General features: G+C 36.2%; 1 protein-coding gene and 1 long non-coding RNA gene across 3 annotated transcripts in view; one reads left to right on the forward strand and one right to left on the reverse strand.

Annotated features, from left to right (window-relative positions):
- Positions 1 to 23,232, forward strand: part of LOC148673430 (uncharacterized) — a 399,373-nt gene that overhangs the window by 328,513 nt on the left and 47,628 nt on the right. The gene's annotated exons all lie outside the window — the stretch shown is intronic.
- Positions 1 to 23,232, reverse strand: part of sncaip (synuclein, alpha interacting protein) — a 53,132-nt gene that overhangs the window by 16,940 nt on the left and 12,960 nt on the right. For both annotated transcript variants that reach the window (XM_088629874.1, XM_088629876.1), the window contains exons 2-3: positions 12,328 to 12,436; positions 1,636 to 1,708 (exon numbers count right to left, since the gene is read on the reverse strand). In XM_088629874.1, the coding sequence (XP_088486000.1) occupies positions 1,636 to 1,708; positions 12,328 to 12,384 (130 nt within the window). In that variant the 5' untranslated portion in view covers positions 12,385 to 12,436. The remainder of the gene's footprint in view (positions 1 to 1,635; positions 1,709 to 12,327; positions 12,437 to 23,232) is intronic.

Raw genomic sequence — 23,232 nt, forward strand, 5'->3', positions numbered from 1 at the left:
TTTAAAACTTTTTTCTGCCACAACAGTTCATGAAGAGAACTAAGAAACTGTTTCACTGATAGAATTAAGGGGAAATTTTACAAAGACCACACAGTACAAGCCCATTGCTCATTTAGAATACCATGTAAAATTTTGCAGAAGCGCATTGTTGCCACAAAGTCAAAAAAAAAAAATTGAATGTATATCTTGGAATTTCATGAAATGTATCTCTTTATTACCAGCAGCCATATCACCCTGCAACTCACAACTGGCAACCCACTTAAGGTAAGCAGGTGTGAGCCTGGTCAGTACCTGGATGGGAGACCTGCTGGGAACAACTAAGGTTGCTGCTGGAAGAAGTGTTAGTGGGGCCAGCAGGGGGCGCTCATCCTGCGGTCTGTGTTGGTCCTCATACCCTAGTATACTGTAAAACAGGCGCCGTCCTTCAGATGAGACGTAAAACCGAGCTCCTGACTCTCTGTGGTCATTAAAAATCCCAGGGCGTTTCTCAAAAAGAGTAGGGGTATAACCCCTAATTTGTCCTGGCCAAATTTCCTCCTGGCCTTTACCAATCATGGCCTCCTAATAATCCCCATCTCTGAATTGGCTTCATCACTCTGTTCTCCTCCCTACTGAGAGCTGATGTGTGGTGAGCGTTCTGGCGCACTATGTCTGCTGTCGCATCATTCAGGTGGGGCTGCACACTGGTGGTGGTGGAGGGGATTCCCCATTACCTGTAAAGCGCTTTGAGTGGAGTGTCCAGAAATGCGCTATATAAGTGTAGGGAATTATTATTTTTATTAGTATTATTATTACTAGATTGTAAATTATCATTAAAAGATAATTATTACAAGATAGTACATTACCATGTACAGTACTGTAATTACAAGATAAAATTATTATTTAAGAGAATGAACAACCTATTATATTTTGCAATGAAAGCACCTAGAAGCTATAGCTCACCTGGAACTTTAGGTTTAGTGTTCCTGACAATGTCCAACGCAGCCAAATGCGAGCAGGTATTCATATCCTAGTTTCTGTTCTTTATCCATATATTTCCTTTGCTGTTTATCATTAAGGATAATTCTGCACTGCCAGAATAAGAGGCTTCCCCATTTTAACATTGACATACATGTACCACTGCTTGTGTGTGAAAATGCCTAAGAGCAATATTGCAGTGTGCTGTGGGTGCAATTACATGTCATTTGTGTTATAATAACAGCTTCTTTACATATGGAACGTGAACTTTCTAATAACCATAAATACCTCATAAAATTATATAATCAACCCAAAAGGCTAGAACAGTACAGCTGATGTAATGCATCCAGATGATTGGAAATCTGGTGCCAAGGTTAATTCCATTATAAAAAACAATACATGGAAAAGGTCCATGAGGAAAACTGAGAACAGAGATAATACAAAAAAAAATTATACAATACATTTTACATTAGTACATGATACATTTTTATAGATGAAGCAACATGGTATGAATGACAGACTGCATTAAAATTAACTAATGAAAATGTTAATGTCACATATATTCCTTATTTAAAACATTTAGACTAATTTAACTTATTTGAGGACAACCACTGCTTTTCTGTCTATGTTTTGGAAGTGATGCTGATGTTCAGATGTCCTGTGAAGACTTAACAATACCTTGTCTGTCTTCGTTCTGAGAGTCACATCTTCGGCACAGTTCAGGAATAGTCTTCAGAGATGTTACGGAATACTAAAAAAGTAGGAAAATAAAATCAAAGAAAGAACTTAATTTTCTTCTTCTTTTAACCTCGAGGGGTCTTTGGGACCTGTAGAGTTCATATATCATGCTTAAATGGTCATACTCAGGCTGATGCATAAGCTATAAATACAGTACATACAGTAGAATACAGTTTAATCTTTTAATCCTTCTTTCAGATTTTTGAGTTTGGTAACCCATTTTGCTAACAAGATGAATGCACTCAAAACAGAATGCATTAATGCATTGTTAAAAAAGAAGGACACATAACTTGTTAGTTGGCTCAATATAACCTAAGCAACCTAACCTTGCTGATTTGCTCATTATTCATTTCTGAACATATTTTCATCAATCAGATTTGAAATCACCGACATCTTTAGCTAAATGAAATTTAACATATTATTTTAAAATATTTTTGCTAAGTATTAGAAATCTGTAATTTTATTAAATATTAGCTATTAGGTGTACAATTCATACAACAATTTAAAGAAATAAACTTGATTTCATATCAGGTGCTGATTTAATATATCCTCCTGTTTAACATCTTCACTATATCACAGAGCTGTGGGCTTCTATGTATTTGTATAGTACAAACAAGATGTTAATGAAGTACTTTGTATGAGGTTTTTAAATTAAATAAAGAGTACCTACTCCTCAAAAATAATGGATTGAATTTACATAATAATGCGTTATCAGTAGATTGGGATGAAGTAAGTTACGGGAATGATGGTAAATCGGGCAATAAATCCTGAGGTTACTTTTGTCAGCAAAGTGGCAAAAGCTTTGTTTTGATGAGTGGAAAATAGATTTGTGAGAAATGTTTCTGATTTGTTTATTTGAAATAAACGACAATGCACAGATTTCATGTAATGTCATTCAGTGGAAGGGCGTAATGATGTACAGTACAGTATGTGCACTCCACATATCCCAGCCCTGTGAAAACAACACATTCATGCTTTCTAGCAAGATGACATGACAGACGATTGCAGAGAGTATCCAAGCACAAAGGATATTGGATGCTGGAATGTGGCAGTAGTTAGTTTGCTCATCATATCAATGTATACCTAGAAACCATATCGCTTTTGTTCAACCATGTTAGGATAACGGCTAGTGTAACCGATTGCCCTCATCTCCAAATATCAACACAGCAATACAGGACTTGAATATTCATCCTCAAAACCTTCATATTTGGTTTCAATCAGCCAGATTTACGGAAAATCTCCATACTAGGCCTTTAAATAACTTAGTTAATGATCAAACATTCCAAAGACTATGGCAAGTGCCACTGTAGGCTTTACTGTGGCCAAATCCTTACTTCAACAGGCTTATATTGCAAGACATAGCAAAAAATGGAGTTGACCTTGGCCACTTAAGGTGAAAAAGATGTAAGTTCTGATAAATATGTGCCTTACTGATGTCTGACTTCATCCTTATTGATCTAAGTTGGCTCTTATTGCTATAAAGAGTATTCACAAAGCCCTGCAGGATGTGGACAACAGCTCACCATCAGTACAACTGCTAGGGCAACTTGGCAGGCAGACTGTTTTCAACGTACTGTAACAACACGTATTTCCCAGCCTGGGTTACACAGGAATTCCTGTATGTAGAGATTATGCAAGCGATGGATTGACTTTCAAGTGCAGTGTAGACAACTCAGTATTAACTCAATGGATCACCTGTGAGACAAGTTGGATTATTATATTTGTCAGTAACATGCTGTTGCAGGTCTTGACGTCCTATAGGACCTCTCTCCCACATTCACTTGTGTGATGTCTGTGCCAGTGGGTACCTCATAGAAATCTTGTTAGGGGTCAAGATGATCACACTCACTTCCAGGCATTAGTGATCCCTGCATGTCATCTGCTACATCACAGAATGTACAGTATGTGTCCTCTCCTTACCGCTATGCCCAATAAAATTCATGGATGTGAAAAACATGACATGGACAACATAATTAAATCTCCACTGTGAAATTCATTTACTACACTGAAATAAGCTAAAACTAATAACACCCCCTCCCCATTGTATCCTTTCTACTTTTATTGTAATGTGGGCAAGTGAGATGGAAAAAAACTAAATATCCTAGAAATCCCCTTGTCTCACATTGCCCGCTGCCAGTAATAAAAAGGATTCTAACTAATAATGAACATAAGAAAAAATAACTTAATTCTTCAATACAAATATAATCTACATTGCTAGTTCAGGTGGGTAGCTGCGTCAGCATGCGTAGGGTGCAAAGGAACAAGTAAAAAGTTCATTGGTGGTGGTGGAGGGGAGTCCCCATTACCTGTAAAGCGCTTTGAGTGGAGTATCCAGAAAAGCGCTATATAAGTGTAAGCAATTATTATTATTATTATTATTATTATTATTATTATTATTATTATTATTACATGCTGAAAAAAAGAAGAAAACGTTTGGGCCGTGGAACCTTCTTCAGGTGTGATAATAATAATAATCTACAGTACACTGAACCATGTGAAAGCATTCACAAGACATACTCTATATACATAAGGTGATATACTCCTTTGTATGACCTGTAATGTTTTATTCTTTACTTACTGTATAAGAACACTGCTGATGATGCTGCTATAGATTTGGTGTTGGATATATTACGAGCAATGTACAAGCCTAGCTGGCATTGTCTGACTATTACACTGAACTTTGCTGATGCAGACAGATCTGCATCTAAATATGGATGGGTGTGTTCACCACATGAAACAGAATGATCAATTAAGTTGATGAAGGATGCTCCTTGTCTACATAAGGCAGCAAAGACTGCTCCATTTAAAACCAATATTTCCAAATTCCACTGCATGATATTAATGATATTTCAAATGAATTAAGACATTGAAATATATTGGTTTTGTTAACTTTGGGACTTTAAGTGCTTCTTGTTGTTTTATTTTGCCTTTTTGCTGGCATATCAACAATTTCAAGATTTGAATGCTGGAAATGGTGAAATCCAGATTTATTTAAATATTATGACTGTGAAATCTACAACAAAATAAACGTGAATAAGGTAATGCAACCCAGACAAAGCAATGAAATGTGTTGTACAAACTGTCATGGAGTCACAAAGTAATTTCACTCACAGAACATCATTTATATTTTTGTGTTTTAGTATATTTGGCAGTATTTGGCATGTACATACTTGATATTTTCTTATCTGTAACAATGAAATGCTTCTCAAATTCTTATTTTGACACATGAAGATCTTCTCCAATAAAGCAGAAATGGTTATACATGTCCTTGTTTCACTTAACTTGGAATAGTTAATCAAAATGCTATTAAGTACCAGTTTCTCTTGCCAAAAGCAAGGGTTATGTTCCTGAAAACCCCACCAAGCGTGGTAAGTATCTGCGTATATGGGAAATAGGAGGTACGTTCCCTTGGTCCTTGTTACACTTATCAACGGCTAACATTGAAAACGTCTCCCTTAAAAGATACAAATGCAATAATGTGAATTATAATTCCACATATGAAAGCAATAACATAACAATAACAAGTAGTCAAATAGGGCAGCCCAGTAGTGCAAGGTGTTTTTCAGGATAGGCTGTGGGCCACAGTGACCCTGAAATGGATAAGCGATTACTGAAACTGAGTGAATGATGTAGTAAAATAGAAATGTTATATACCTTGAATCCTTCAGCCCTGAAACTTAAAAATGGAAAAGAACTGAACACCCTTAAGAGAAGACTGAAATCACGCTCATTTGAAAAATATGCAACTGAATGCCTAGCTAGGTAGAGAGACGTGGTGCACAAGGGAGAGGTGTGCGAAAGAGACAAAACGACGACAAAGATCATCAGATGGTGGAGAAGCTATTCACTTTTCAGAAGTTTAAAAGTGTGGAAAGCATGCAAACCGTGATGAGCACATTCTGTGACAGGGAAACATGCAGCTGGCAAGAGAAAACTTTACTACAGTCGAAATCCTTACGTGAAAAAAAGAGACTGTCTACGCGAAGAGAACCAGTAATAGCTTAGGCACTGTATATTTAGGACAGCTTTCATTCCCTTTTGATAAATTCTAAAAGGGAAAGACCTAAGCCAAGACAAATACCAGCTCCAAGAAAATGTTTTGAACTTTTTAATTAGTTCCACAGAGTAAAGATTTCGTACAGCAGCAATAAAAAGCCATATTGTTGCATAATGAAACTGAGCTGCTTAAAAATGTCTTGAAAAACACGTTACATCTCCATAAATCTGTTAATTTTCATAAATTAGCATTTAATTTTGAGTTTTCTTGTGCGCTTAGCACAATTTATTTTAATCACACTTATGTCTTGGCACTCTAATACAAACAGTAATCAAGCTGCTTGTAATTTAAATCTTCTTTTGGACTATTCTTTTTATACCTCTTACTCATACCCTTTTTGTAAAATTGTATGAGGGTCAGCCAAGGTCTGAAACATGAGTTAACTGAGACTTCATATTCACTTCAATCCCAAAATAATTACTTCAACACACTGCAGGGGTTACACAAGTTTTAAAAGTGGTTTGCAAAAGCATTCAATACCCTGCAAAGTTTCCACATTTTGTTGCTTTCTGAGCTTGCAATCATGACACTTTCAAATAGGATTTACGATTTAGAACTTTTTAACATCTATTTTTTTAAAACAGAAGATTCTCCAGGATGTAACCCTTTTGACACAGCATCCTAAAGTCAGTTCAGGTACAAAAGAATAGTACTGTATGAATGCTGACAAACTTGTCTCTGTCTGTATGTGATCAATTGGTTTAACTTGACTTCTGAGTAAAGGCAGCTGTCTCTGTACGTTCCCTCAAATAAATTAATTTCAAGCCACAACTCACGTAGTGATGCATTAAATCAACCTCGAAGACCAAGGAGCTTTTGAAATAAACCAGGGAGAGAGTGATACAGAGGCACAGATCAAAACATGATTATTTCTTTGAGTACAGTGAAGACAGTTATTAAGAAGTGGAATGTGAAATATCATATCACACAGACGCTACTTAGATCAGGCTGCTCTTCAAAACAGAGCACCCAGACAAGCAAGAAACCCGTTATGGATGCCACTGTGAAGCCAACAGATAAGCACCGTTCTATACATGAGAATGGAGTTACTGTTCATTCATCAACAACAGTCTAGCCCCAGCATAATGCTGGCTTCTATAGGTGAGTGGCAAGAAAAAAAAAGATTCCTCTTAAGTCTTGTATGAGATATTCGGCTGACACGCAGAGATGATTTTATAGTTAGAAAAGCGTTTTACTGTATCTAGCAAAAGCCCAACACAGCACATCACCCAGGAAGGACCATCCAAACTGTCAAGCAAAATAGTGGCAGCATCATATTATGGGATGCTTCTCATTAGCTGGGAATGAGAAACTTGTCAGGATTGATGGAAAAGTGGATGGTGCCAAGTACTGGCAAATCCTAGAAAAAAATCCTTCTTGAGTCACTCAAGAATCTAAAACACCTAAAATCTATATATTTCAGCAGGACAATTAACTGAAGCACAAATCCATTCTGAAAAACTCTGAGAATAAGATGTCCTTGAGTGGCTCAGTCAAAGTGCTGACTTGAATCAAATAGAAAATGTACAGTGACACTAGAAAGTCTATTTCCTATCCCCAGCAAACATGTCAGAACTAGAGCAATTTTGCAAAGAAGAATGGAGAACTATGCCATCTCACTGTGCATCTTACTGAATTAAATAGATGAATACATCTGCAATCAGTAAATTTCATTTTGTTCACTTTGTATGTTTTCTTTGTACAGTTCTTGACACTCAACGTCTTGTAGATATAACCGTGATTAGTTTAATCGTTACACTTTAGAATATGAAACACAAGAAAGATCACAGGTCCTCACCACACATTTCATAAAATAAGTTAATACTTTATATACATAACTAACATACTGTAAAAATTAAGTATCTTATTCTCTGCTGCAGTTACAAAAGATGTTGGAGTTATTAACCATTGGAGTCTTGTTACATAATAAAAGCCTCTTATTCTCAGCAGGCACCTTGTTCTCTCTTGAGTTGTAAAATGGAAAGGAGTAGCTGCCGCATTCCTCAGCACACATGGTCCATGATTTGATTTGGCAGGACAAATATCTGAGTTTCTTTGGGTAGGAAAAAGGCAAATTATAAATGTCCATGTTCTTCCATTTAATTAGACTGTTTCTTTATTTACTTGTAGTTTAATCCATTTGAAACATCATGAGTTTAGCGTCACGCCCGGGCCGACGGCAGCTTACAGCCCTCGGTTTCCCTGGGAGACCGTAACATTCCCACTAGCGATCACAGTCCTCCTGTGGCTCTCAGGACCTTCTTTTGGTCCGACCTTACCTCTACCCATCAGGCACCCAATCGTCTGATTACTCATTCCATCACGGTCCCCTGTATATTCCTGGAACGCCTTTGAGGAAGGTCTCCATCGTGGAGCTACTGTACCAGTGGTACTACAGCTCTCTAGACAACTGCACTGGATGAACAGTACTAGCAAACTCAACTAGGATAGTCAATCTCAGATCCTGCCTGTGTCCTGGTGGCGTCCTGTGCAGCCACATCAGCCTGATACCAGTTTTCAGACCTTCTCCTTTTCTGACCACTGTGACTCAAACAGCTGTATTGGCCTGTTAGTCAGCATTTCTTCTCCTCGCCACCTCCTCGGCTGCCTTCGGTGAGCTTCGGCCCCTCTGCCTTTGGGCACCTTCAAAGACCCACAGAACTACCCCAGCCCTAACACTTGGGTTTCAACCTGCAAAACCACCGCCTGTTCCTTTTGTGCACAGCTGCACCGTAACATTTAGAAGTTAAAGTTGTATGTGAAATGTGAAACAGGCAAACCTTGTTGCTACTATAAAGCCTAGGAATTCTAATTTTCTATCCGATTGTGGAGCTGAAGTGATGATGTCCAAGAACTGACTTGTTTATTAGCCCGAAGAAAACTCTAGTATTCCAGCCATGTCCAAAAAAGAATAATCAGCTTCAATACATTTGTTTGAAGTGCAACCAAGATGTGTTACTGGAATTCTTTTCACTGATATTTATTCCTGTGGTGATGAGGAGTTTAAGGTGAAACAAAACTAAATCCAGATTATCAAAATATGCCATCAAACAGAGAGAATTAAGTACTTAAAGTAATAGTTTAAACCAGATGTGAAGTGCATAAATTCTAACCATTCATAAACATACATGTGGCATGCAATCACAATCCACTGTAATACAGGCAGTTATATGAGCTTGGCAGTTAAATATTTTAGTGAACTTCAGATCATGCTAATTTATAATCTGGAAAGTGTCCCATTGCAGTTGATTCTGTGCTGGTTACAGTAGCTGCAATGTGAAGGCTGTCAAAAATCATATTACAGGCAAATATTCATGTCTACAGTTACAGTATATCAATAACTATATTAAAAATTCTCATTTTACTCTTGGATAATGAGCTAACCATTACCATAAAGGTCAGTTTTACTAATAATAATGTTTCGCTTTATGATATCTGTAGGTAAAGGGAAAAAAAAAAACAGATGTAGAAGGCCTATCATCCAAAGCAATAAACCAGAGCAAATCTATCCATTTTGTTGGTCAGGCCAGTTGTATGCTCAGGACAATACACTAGTTTTAGTCAGGGGTGCACCTCAGTGCGGAGCTTTGGTGGGAATGAATTAAGTGGGTTGATTAGATAAGTGGGTCTTTATTAGATAAATATATAAAATCAAGCATTTTCTTATGTTGAAAATCATATATATTTAGGCAGTGTGATCATATAACACTAGTCTGTTTTTGGCTACCATTATTCCTGTTTAGTTTGCTGCTCTAAACTGAACCTAGAATTGGAAAATTGCAATGAGAGAGAAAAACGTGGAACAGAATCAGTGAACATAAATGTCTAATAACATTTTACATTTCTAATACAGTGTAATAGCAACAGATGGAACACGACAACTAAACGTGTATTTAGTTTAAACTGCAAAAATAAAAACTTTAAAACTTTAATAAAATGCATCAAGTCAAATATGAGCACCAGTTCTTCTTCTCCCTCCTGTTTTTCCTTAAATATCACATTTGACGCTGTCTTCTCCTCCTTGTATGAAGGCCATAAACCTACCAAAGCATTTTAAGACCCTCACCCCACCTTCAGTACATATTCCAGCCCATCTGTCATTTTACAGGCCAGCATCAGACCTCTCTTAAAATGCCCACCTTTGATCCCTCATCGCATTAGAACTATTGTACCCTCTTAGCCCTCTGACAGGCTGGAGGGCTGCTAGCCCTGCATTTTCCTCTTCAAGTTATCGCTGCTTGACTCACTCCAGTCTGGCTTTTGTTTGGCAGTCTGGCACACACTCAACTACGTATGATCAGCATGTTTTCAGGTATCACTCGGTTTACTGACAAGGCTTGCTTTCTACTTTGTATCCTCCAAGGCTCTGTCCTGGGTTCCCTGCAATTCTCTCTCTATACCCGCTCACTGCGTCCTCTCATCTCGCCATACTTTCCATTTTTATGCTGAAGATGCTCAGATCTCTTTTCCCCCCTCTGATATTCAGGTCTCCTGTTATCTCTCTGCTTGTCGTGCAGTCAACTCCTCTCGGATGCAGTATCATCATTTAAAATTCAGCCTCTTAAAGCCTGATCTCCTTTTTCTCCCTCCTCTATGAACCTCTCTGCTTCTTTTGACTCCACAACCCTCTGCTCTTCCTCCTGCCAACCACCTCTGTGTCACTCTTGACAAGTGCCTTGCCTATACCCAGCATGCGTTTTCATTCACACCTGTATGCCTGTGCTGCTCTACTAAACCAACACTCGCAGAATCTGCCCCTTCCTTACCAACTACTAAACAGAACTTTTAAGACCAAGCTCTGTTATGTCCCACCAAGATTGGCCAGCTTCCATGCCAGAACTAGCCACCCATTCCAACTCATCCAACATTTTCCTTCTTACCTTGTCTTTTCCTTTGATACTCTTACTATAGTCCCAACACTGGCTCCCTGTTGCCAGTCACATCTGATTCAAAACTCCTGTTCTCATCTACCACTGTTTCAGCCTCCCTGCTTCTGCCTTTAGTCCATCACATCTTACATCCCTGCTCAGTCCTTGTCCATTTTTCAGTGCCTACTCAAGACTGATCTTTTTAGAGTGCACCTGTAATCTATCAGCTCTCTAAAAGTTACGTTCTTCACTCACTTTTAAGTAGTAGTGCACTAATATTCTCTACTTTCAAACTAGTAAATTTGTTGTGTTTAATGCACCTATTAACAGTTAACATGGAATACAGTGCATACTGTATATTACAGTACGCTGTTTTAATTACTGTTTTGTATGAACACTACCTGTATTCTATTTTAATTCTTACCAATCAATTCCCTTCACAATACTAACATTTCACTTCCACCTTGTGCTAACCTTGTTGTCATTTAGTTTATATTATTGTACTTAGGTGAGTGTCCCTAATCCTTACTTCATGTAACATACATGTACAGTGTATATACAGTTAGTTTCAAAATGAAATTAAACACACTGCTCCTGAAATAAAACCTAAATTCCCTGTTTATATTTTGATCTCCTGAAATATTTGAATTCTTGTTAATATTGACTAAGCCCATACATAACACTGGCGTTAGGTTTTGATGTGTTTTTGGTTCTTAAAAGAGTCACCAAAGACTAATTATACAAAATGAAATAGCTGAATTCCTTTGGAGATGGGAGAGTCTCCTCAAAAGATGCAAAAATGAAAGCATTATAAAAAATGTACAGTACGTTACAATCTGTTTTCTTCGGTGGTTACATAAATAACCTTTTTGTAAATATTGTAAAACCCAGAACACAGACACGTCATACATAAGCCTTTATGTACAGAGAACAGGCCTCTTATCTACTGGTTGTCACCATAAGGAAACAATGCAGGATCTGTATTTTTAATTAAATGCCCCATTTTGTGGTTTTAGGGAAGCTATTCCCAAAGCAATTTCCATCTGCAGGGAATAGGGTAGCTGTTTGTACCCATCTGTGGCAGGCCTCCTAATTGCATGCTTGACAATTGAGATGTAATTAGAACACTGCTCTTTGCTTCGTTACAGCTAATTAATCTTTCCAAAGCAGGGGTTATTTTTAATTTCTGAAACATAAGAAAGGTCACTGAACCATCTACACTGAACATGTGGTTAAATCTGGTGTGGATGGTGTGTTCTTGGGTTTGTCATAAAAGTCAGCACACTGCAATCTGGTACTTCAGAAAGATACAGTAATACTAAATTGTGGGAATTGTTAAATACTGTATCTGTAGGATGAAAGTTCATAATGTTGTTTTCTCCATCGAAAAAAAATTGTACTGCCATTAAACTGTGACAGTTTTAAATATTTGAAGTATTTTAATATAAGGTTTTAGACTGCATGAAAACTGAACTCATATTTTAAAAAGAAATTAAAAACACATCTCTATTTTAACACATAAGACACGTTATTTCATCTGATTCCACATTCACTTAGCTGGTATTGGTAGCTGGATGTAGAGTTAGTCCTTTGTTGTGGATAGCTAATTTAACAGTCCTCAGAAAATCACATTAATGATAATCTTTTACATTCAAACAAGAACTTTTTTTGTACAGTACATTGTTTCACAGTAGCTTAGTTACTTACAGCTAAATCATCACTGAAATCAATTTCATCCAAATCCAAATATTCAGGGGCATCCATGGTTTCTCTGCAGAAACATCATGTGAAGTCAGACTCCTGGTACACCGTGAACCTGAGGATGAAAAGAATGTCATCTCAGTTGTTAAGAAAGTACACACACGTGTAAAGTTGATGTTTACAACTGTTTATAAAAGGTATGTATAGTATTCTGTGATGTTTACAGCAGTAAAATAAAAAATAAAAATAAAAGTAACAGTGACAAGCTACCCATGCTCCTTAAAACTACTAAAAAGAAAACACCAGCTTTTTGTACTACTTACGTACGTGGAATAAATGCGCTTTATGCAGAAATACTTATTTAATCTAAAAACATCAATACCTTTGAATTTTTGGTGTTTTATATTAAATGTAAAAAAGTAAATGTCAATTAAAAGAATCTCAAAGGAACATTAGGTCTCGCTCAGCTTGTATGGAAGTTATGAAACTTTGACCGAACTTACGTTAAGTTAGACAATAATATATTTTTAAAGAATATCTAGAATAAAGAATACAAGGACAAAGGAACATATCTAATGTGCAAATACTGTATCTCCCTGCCACACTAGGAGAACACATTCCCTTAATCTCCTTACACCACATAATGCTTTTAGCTGTGCGGCTCGGTTCAATGCAAACTTGAGGCAGTCCTTACAGTGCTGCTGCCCTCCTGTGTTCCAGGAAGACCCAGGAGTCCAGATGCCTGATTGATGTAGTCAGCCACCCCTTTCCCTAGGGACCACTGCCTTGACATTCTGAAGTCAATGGTCAGATGTAAAGGCACACATGTCTTACATAAGGTACAGAACTTGCCAGGTTTTTTATCTGTTCTTGCATTCCCTGAGCCTCCAATATACGGTACACTCCCGGCGACTAAATATGTATTCTACTAGAATGTTTTTTTTTTTTTTTTCACTATTTCAACTGGTTTGGTTGGCAAATAAATCATCCCTTTCTTAATATTTGCTTTTGTAGAATTGTATGAAATGTGCTCCCTAAAACTGTGGTATCCCCTCCCTAATACCCTATTGCTTATTATAAATTACACTCTTCAGCTGCCTACATCTAATCATGTAGCAATACGTTAATTATTACATGATTCAGATACATAACAGAGCTGAGAAAATGTATGGCCTAGTCATTTTTTGCTTTTTTCTGATGCCTATTTCTTTTTTTTAATTTATGTCAAAAAGGTTATGTAGTTGAGAGTTTTTAAAGTGAGAAAATGTGTAGACATGCTATTTGATTTATTCAATGCTTGATTTCTTAAAGTTCAATGCAAGATTATATAAACCAAGCTTTTAACTTTATTCTTCACAAATTGCTACCTGTGAATTGAAGCACCAAGAGTCTAGACTGATTTTCTTCTTTATCAAAGTCACTTGTGGATGAATTCTTTCACAGTTGTTTGTTTTGTTTTGTTTTGTTTGAGCTGAGCATGCAACATACAGTACTTCAGGTTTTAAGCTTTATAGGTCATGAGAATGTATAGAGATATTTCACAATAATAAAGTATGTTTTGCAATATTACACCAGGAGGTAAAAAAAATCAAGATCTTACTTTGTAATGAGTTATTAACCCTTAACCTGTTAAGAGTAAAGAATGTACTAAGCTTGATTTTTCCTTCACTGTGTTTTCCTGCTGTACATTTACCTTGTACTGTATGTAAAACATTCTGAGGTGTTGCTCACCAAGAAAAGGCAATCCATAAACTGAAAATTGTTTTATTGGAAAAAATGAAGGCAAAATTACAAATGAGATTAATTTATCCAAAAATACAGACTTGAAAACCTCACAATCTTTAACACAATCCCTTTTTACATTTTTACTTAAAAATAGTTAATTGACTAATTAATGTAATTAGTTTTGTAAAAGCAAAGTATTATTAAACACAATCTTTATATTTTCTAAGAATCTTATGTGCAAACAAATCTAATTTATTACCTTTAAATGAAATAATAAGATCTGGAATTGGTCAAAACTTGGAATTATTTTGAAGATTAAGATAATTACAAAAAACACAAAACTGAAGATTATTTTTGGGACTTCAGTAAAAAGTTTGATGTACATTACAGAAACTTTAACATAAGTTTGTTATTTAACATAAAATATTGCACTAGAATTGATTACTGATAGCTGGCAAGTAAAGAATTATTAATAAAATAAAGCATTTATTGATAAAATATATACACAAATATAAATTCTGTTAAGTTCTGAGCTGGGATGGATGAATGTTTTTTTTACACATAAAAAACACATTTCGCAAACTGGTTGAATATAAAACTTTAAAGATAAAACCCACGCATCACAGTAATACAACACATTTTCACAGACTGTATAGGGCATTTGTGATAAGAAAAATAGGCTGCGCAAAAGGGTTTCAGACAACATAGGTACTGAAGGTACAAGGGCACTGCAGTTTTAAGTAAGGGTAAGCCACTTGGTCAGCTTTCAAGACAAAGAATGACTTACAGTAATAATTTCTTAATATAGAACAGATCTACTGTATTACTGACATACAATGTGAAAGCTACTCTGTAAAAGCTCAAAATGTATGAAACTGACTGGAATATGACCAAGGACAAAAACCTTTTACAGGTTAATTTGTTAAAGACTTAATTTAAAATATTATAGTAAAGAGCACAACAGAAACCTAATATGTAAAAGTGTCTTAGGGATTACCGTTTAAAAAATAATTAAAAGAATCAAAGTATGACATAAACAGTTGTTCTCACTGAAGATCCCTGAAAATAAAATGAACATACCCTACGACATATGTGTCTTCATGGTGTATTATTCAAAAGTACTGAAATAAGAAATTCTCCTGAAAATGACTTAATGAACTATATCGAGCACCTATGCGGGTTATGTTTAAGCTTCATGTGCCAGAAGCAGAATATTCTTCTCTACTTGTATTTGCTGCCTAAATAAGTAAACATGTACCCTTATTGTCCATTGTCTTTCTCTTTATTGAGAGCCGAGTCTGAGACATTGCTTGCATATTGTCTATTTCAAAATGTGTCCCTGTAATTTGGAACACTGATCCAATTAAACAGTGTCTGCAATCCAGGACAGTCCCTTTTACTCTTTGAAAGGATCTATAATCAATTCTTTTTATTGTTAAACAAAAACAAAAGAAGTGACATGCTTGTCTGCAAAATGCCTCTTTGAAAGCACACTTCTCACCCTGCTGATGAACAAATAATCTTCCTTGTCCCATACTGTTTCCAGCATGTTGGCACTGATATACAGTATGTACTGTATGTGTCCAGAACAGGTACTGATTTCTGTTGTAGAGCAGCAGCACAAATCATATTTATTCATCACCCTGCTCACTCTGCGTATGGTGACCTGAGTACAGTGGCTAGTTGTTCCTTTGCCTTGTTAAATTTAAAAAAACATAACGTTCTCAGAACAGTCCTCGTTTTGTAGCTCATAGCAATGAAAATGAAAGGACTGAGAGCAGAATAGGCAGAAGACAGTATGGCAAGCAGCACTGGAAAAAAATAATAAGAACCCAACTTGTCTAGGAACTGCAGCAGAGTATAATGGGAAACCCACAGACCACACACAAGAAACATCAGAGGCAAAACAAGTTTGGAAGCCATGAAAACCTCGCTCTCTGATTTGTCTTCACCAATCCAGATGTCTCCATAACTTGCAACACGATATTCTCTCAAAAGCAACACAATCCGCACGCAAACAAGGAACAAAACCGTCAGTGGCAACACATCTACGACAGTTAAAACAACCACACCATACAGGAGCTGTACCTCAGAGTTAGAATATTTGACTTGACATGCAACGTGAGTCCAGTTTCTGTTATCAGTCACATTGTGTAAACTCTCTCCTTTCTCAACAAAGAATAAGAGAGGGCAGCTTACTCCAACTGCAGTGGCCCACAGCACTGCCATAACAAAGCAAAGCACTGCATTCCTGTTCACACTGGGTGTTGCAGTTAAAGGATGAACGACCCGGTTGAGCCTGATAACATAGAACAATGCCACAAAGAGAGTAAACCAGATGGCAAGCATGTCGGTGAAGGTAGAGGTGAATGTGATAATCTTGCAGCCAGCTGTATTGAATATCTCCACATTTCCGGCAATGGAAACAATGCTTAGCAAGTTCACAACCAAGATCCTGGTCAAGTGAATGAGAGCGGTGTTCAGGAGCAGCATGCATGACGTTCTCTGTCGCTGGGCTAAGTATTTCCATGTACCAAGAAGCAGGATTGAGTTACCCACAAAGCCAATCAAGCCTAGGACAAGGTAAGCAATCCATTCTGTATCACTTGATGAAATTGGCATCCTATTAAAATAATTCATGCTTTTCGGCATGGGAAATAAAATATATGCATTGCATATATATACATAAGCACTTTAAGTTACATATACTGTACATTCATATGTTCTCAAGCAACGCACTTCATCTCGTCATACCACATGAATAAATCCTCTGCTAGTTCCCTGTGTTGTTTTGCTAGAAGCGTTCCTGGTAAAAAAAACAAATCTGAACAGTAAACAATTAGAACCCCTCCTGCTCCAATGAACACTAGAGCGTAAATCTCAGGAGTCATTAATCAAAAGCAAAGTCATTAAGAACCACTTTATTACACATTAGAACACAGAGGATTTTAGAAGATCCCTGGTACAAAAAGGTTTTCTTCAGCATGTGACATATTATATCTTACACATTAGGACATAGTAATATTAATTTAAATTTAACTTATAGGTTCTTATTATACGCAGAAGACAACGTCTCAGTGAATACTGAAAATGCCTTAGTTGCCAGCTCTACAAGACTTCAGCAAAGCATGAAAACAATAACCCTATTTTACATATCCGATTTAATCAAAGTATGTTTTGAAAAAGGATAACCAACTAATATTGTAATGCAGCTTTTTGTAGTTAGACTTTAATCCAGTACAAAACTTGTGCAAAATAACATCTTATTTAAATAACCGTCTCATTTTAATATAACTTCAGATACTTAAATTACATAGAAAATGTTTGATTGCAAACAGGTCACTAACATCATTCATTAGAGCATTAAACCACACTGCCAAAACATAACTAATAACGAGAACCAAGCTAAATAGTATATTTCCATTGCTTAATTTGAAAGGGACGTGGTGAACATTAAAAACATTAACAGCAGAACTGATTTTGAAGAAGTATTATTTTTCTAGATTTCAAAATGGAAGTAGTTTACAATCCGTAGATGAGTATACTATACTGTAGCTTCGTCCACTGCTATACCATGAACTGTACAACATGCACACAAACAAAATGGTCTTGGAGGTACATGATCAGGTTTTACTGGATCATTCCAGATATGCAAAACTTAACCCCTATCTTGTTTTTTTCATTGTACTGTATATTGGAAAGAAGGAATTGAAATTACTGAAATTAATACAAAAATTCCACTGAAAAAGTTCATGAGCGATGATGGACCAGACACATAGAACACAGAACTACAACTTTACATGCTCTTGCAGGTGTTTTTGCTAAATATGATATGCTCTCATTGCACCTGGTTTTATCAGTTTTCAGGTAAGCAATTCCCATTTATCGACAGCTTTCCACAACTTTAGGAATAGCTACACAACCATAAACTCCAGAGCTCCACAAACAAGCTCAGGATATTATTAAAATGTAGCTGTAACAGCACATGACGTGTTTTGACCAAAAGAGAATGAGCTCTTTTCATATAAAATAGTTATTGTAATATCCAAATTGATTCTTTAACATTGTAAGTGAACTTCTACTGCCCTGTTATAAGACCCTGTCTTTATTTAATGTGGAAATGTGATGGTTGGTGTATTAAAAAACGTTTTTATTGCCTGACCTGTCACACTCCTGGAAACAGTCATCAGAAGGACAGCAGTATATCAACGGGTAATATAACAGAGAATGAAAACGGAATATTTTCATGGCTGGATCCTTTTGGAATTTGTCCATTGCTTCATGTTTGCAATATTTCTGTTATAAATATAACTTATTTTGTAGTTTAAATTAATCAAAGTATATATTTCACTATATACTCTCTAGGTGATTAATATATATATATATGTTATACATAAACATTTACGATTTACTTTAAATCAGTTGATCTCTAGCAGCCGTTTGTATGGAACCAGTGAATGAAAGAGATTTTGCAATCATTTTACTTCCACTGCTGCATAAATGAATCACCAAGTAACTGAAACTTTATATTCAATCTTTGAAGTTAATAGGTTCAATATAATTATATATTTTGATTTTTTTTGTTTGGTTTCTAACCACAAAATGGCAGATAGCATTGGAAATACAGTGCAATTAAATTTACAAAAAAGGTAATGAACTTCAAAAAGGTTTCTGTACTGTAAGCTTTTATGTTTCATTTTATTTTCTAACAAAATTGGCTTCCTTTGAAAGCTGACCCTTTCATTTTTCTGCTGTCTAAAAATACCATCACCCTAAACAGACCGCAAGTGGCAAAGTCAGAAAGCAGACATCCCTAAAACAGCTACAGTATTTACAGTAAGTATTTGCCGTTATTTGGAATACAGCCATATACGGTGTAGTCCATTCGTATTTGGACAGTGACAATTTGTGCTGTTTTGGCTCTGTACTCCAGCACATTGGATTTGAAATAAACAATGGCTATGAGGTTAAAGTGCAGAATGTCAGCTTTAATTTGAGGGTATTTATGCCTATATTAGGTAAACCATATGGGAATCACAACCCTTTTTATCCCCCCATTTCATGGGACCAGGTCATTCTCCTGCTGCAAGGTGAAGTGCCAATGCGTTTTGAAGCATTTGGTTGGATCTGAGCAGATAAGATGCTAGATTTCAATGTGTTGGAATACAGAGCCAAAACAACAAAAATGTTGTCACTCTCCAAATACTTACGGACTACACTGTATAGAATAAGATTACAAATGGCAGGAGCTCAATTTGCTTCTTAGGCTGCTGGTAGTGTAATGCATTATATCAGAAAATATCATCAAAGCACCTATCAACACTGTCATGATGATATATTATTTTATTACTACTATTAATTTACTTAACAGATACACTTATCCAGGTCAACCTACAATATGGACAAATAATTTTAGATACACAGACAAATAGTGCAGGTAAAAAGGGAAAAAAAACAAAACAACAAAATGCTAACACAAAGGAGTTTCCAGAGTCAATAATGTGACTAAGAAGCATGCAGGAAAGCAATTAAAAAGGCAAACATAATGTTAGACTAGTTTACCAACTATACCAGGACCTATAGTAGATTACTGATAAAATGAGGAAGAGCAGTGGTCCTAATACAGATCCCTGTGGCACTCCACTAAATGTAACATCCCAGTTGGAGTATTCAACTTCTTATCTGAACTCTCCTTCTTCTACTCTTTAATCATTTCAAATCAGCACATTACCTTGAAAGCCCAGTATCTGCAATTTGAAAATGTATCTTTTATGAGGATCTTTAAAAGATTCGGAAAAACAAAATACACCAAGTATGCACATCAGAGAGAACAGTCCTAACAAATCCTACTTTAGGTTATAAAATATCATAGCACTAACATTTTATGATGAGTTAAAAAAAAGAGAAATAGTGTGCTTATAACAACGGTATTCAGACAAGGAAATATATCATATACAGTATATGTATTAATAATGTGACAGGTGAACAAAAAATTCTCACTCTCATTCAGTCAGACCAGGGGAATTAGTTATCAGTCATATGTATTTCTACCCAATGTATAAAGTGCTCCTAGTCTGTTAACTAACCCTCTGAAATAAACATGGGTTTCGGACAGAGACAAAGACAGGCTGGCTCTCATGTACTGTATCATGTGGGAGTAATCAATACTACTAGCTGATGTAACTGTGAGAAATGGATACAGAAGAGGTGACTTAAGGAGTGGGGTAGATGCTACTTTAAAGGGAATTCCAATAATTTGCCCCCTTACACATGCTTTAAACTGCTAAATGTCACTTAAAACAACAGAAACCTACTATTAACATGTTAGCTGCAAATCAAGATAGGCTGTATTTCATAATGTTACATCAGTTTAAATTCACATGTTGTTGTCCCACTGGTAATGAGAAAACCGTCTTTAATCAAATCCCAGTACATTTCACAGGATATATCAATATATGATAATACTAATTTCAGTTAATCAAAACAGCATGCCTGACTGCAACTGATGCAGCCATCTAGAATGCGTATGAAATTTACGTCAGCAGAAAGCACACTGCAGTATACTACAGTCCTGTCCGGCATGCTGCTTTCAGCGCTCAAAACAGATTGATAGGTGGCACTTGTGTTGCATGAGATGTTACGGAAAGTGTAGCTTCATTTAATCTAGTTTTTCTTAGTCAAATAATTATATTTCTTGAAAATACAACATATTTTACATGTTATGGAAACATATAAAATATATAGCCTAGCTACATTTTTAAAATGTAACATGGCTCTAGAGTGTTTTCTTCTGAAAACGAGATGAAATGCCACGCATGGAGCCTGGATTGAACCTTAATTTTTTAATGTGTCTGGTGTCACGGTGTCATTCTCCAAAAACAAGGAGTTTCATGGAGTGCCCATAAACTAATCAGAACAACTGAAATTGTTTATATTGCAATTTGCTGAAATATTGTTGTGGTAACGTATGCACCGCTCGACAAATGTTAAGATTATTTTATTGACTGCAAAAGGCACTGATGCAAAGAATGGCATCTAGATGAAGGCAGCCTGCAATAATGGTGACAGTAATACTGTAGTTGATGTACAGTATGGAAAGATAAACATGGTTGCAAATTTCTTGAATTCTATTTAAATATTATATTAAAATGTCTTGAGCGGTGCTTACAGTACCTCAAGAATGTAATGTACATAACGAGCATTAACATGTTTATATTCATGTACACATTATGGTGTCATATTAAAAAAATCTAATCTAATCTTATTAACTTTGGCAAAATGCCTTTTCAGTCAGTCATATTCCATCAATGGTTAGGGACGGAGGACACAAAATCACATTCCTCTGGGTACTCCAGTTTCCTCCTACAATCCAATGGCACTGATAAGTTAATTGGTTTCTGGGGAAACTGGCTCTGATGTGAGCATGTGCATGTTAATGTCCGAGCATGAACCCTGTGATGGACTGGGGTCCCGTCCACCTTGGGCCCACTGCTTCTGGTATAGGTTCCAGCTCCCCCCGTGACCCTGTACTGGATAAAGCGGTTAGGAAGGAGACGGACATTAACATGTACTTGTTTATAACAAAACCTTCCATACGGAAACCTGGAATAGTAGCCTTAAGAGAATAATACTTTTTACTTCTATTTTTATGTCAACTTTTTAAAATAAATTCAAAGATTTCAAAGCTTTCCATATTATAAATGAACTGCCTAATACATACTTCAGCCTAATCCCATATCAGGACATTCTTTGAACTAGATAAAGTCCTCTTAAGTAACTGATTCCAGGGCTAGTAACAAGCCTATACATTTCTGGTGGTCTGTGAATGTCTTCAATATAATACCAAGTCTGTTGTTGCCTTAGACACTTTCTTTTGAATACATAACTCTGTTCCATGGCTCCTTTTACAGTTAATCCCATTTACATTTGTCCTTGCGTAATACCCCTTTCAAAACAAGAGATGCAGCTAATGAATTTAGGGACAAATCCCCTTAAAGAATTAGGATTTCTAGAGAGCTGTACTTTGTATTCACATGTGCTTCTTGAAGCTAACTAAATTAACCCTTAATGAAACACACTTCCAGTCTCTGGTATCCTGTGTTAATAATATAAACATATATTTATTTAAATGAATATTTAAGCAGCTACAGTAGTTTCAAAATCATGGTTCTGTGTATCAGACCCGAGGAATAAACAACTCCTAGACAGTGCTTGCAAAACTGAAACCTAATGTTTTTCCTCTTTCTTTTTTATGGCGACAAATCTGCTACATTTGCACTCCCAATTATGCTTATTCATTCCAGCTTTACGAATCCATGTCCTACATTTTGCATGAAAAAATAGATTTAAATGTAATTTCACAACCAAATAGTATTTTCTGCTCTGGATTCCTCCCACAATCCAAAGACATACTGTACTGGTAGGTTTATTGGCTTCTGGAAACCCAGCCGTGATGACAGTGTGTGTCTGTTTCTGTGTCTGTGAGCCCTGCGATGGACTGGCACCCTGTCCAGGGTGTACCCTGCCTTGCACCCGTTTCTTGCCGGGATAGGCTCCGGCTCCCTTGCGACCCAGAACTGAAAGAAGCAGTTAGAAATGGCTGGATGGATAATATTTTTGTGATATATAAATAGCAATATATATTATTTTTTTGTCAATTATTTAATATGTAACATGATTGTAAAAATGTGGTTCATAAATGCCTAGCCTAATTAATTAATTAGGTCCTGACCAAAAACTTCAAGGTGTTATTTTGATCTCTATAATTATATTGATCTAAAGACAAGGCTTCATATTTAGTTTTTATGAACTTGATACCTTACAGCTGATTACTTGTGCTTGCTTACAACACTTGATCGTGGTGTCATTACTGACATCATAAGGCTTCAGAATAAAAACCAGGTTCGTTAGCTGATCACTGCTAAATATCACAGTGCTTTAAAGGACCTGGATATTTTATCATTCAAATTTAATTATCGTTAATTTACAAAATACTATACTATTTTTAAATAATATTACTAGTATGGCTACACAACTTCTAAATAAGAATTTGATCACATACTGTATATGTAATAGTATGTGCACTGGAAATCTGAAAAACGTTTACAATTATTATGTGTTATACTGTACACCGTTGTCGACAAAATTTCCTTTCTTCCTATTACAATATGTCCATCTACAAACAAT

This window comes from Lepisosteus platostomus, chromosome 4, assembly GCF_059453375.1.
Source record: "Lepisosteus platostomus isolate fLepPlt1 chromosome 4, fLepPlt1.hap1, whole genome shotgun sequence".
Taxonomy (NCBI): Eukaryota; Metazoa; Chordata; class Actinopteri; order Semionotiformes; family Lepisosteidae; genus Lepisosteus; species Lepisosteus platostomus.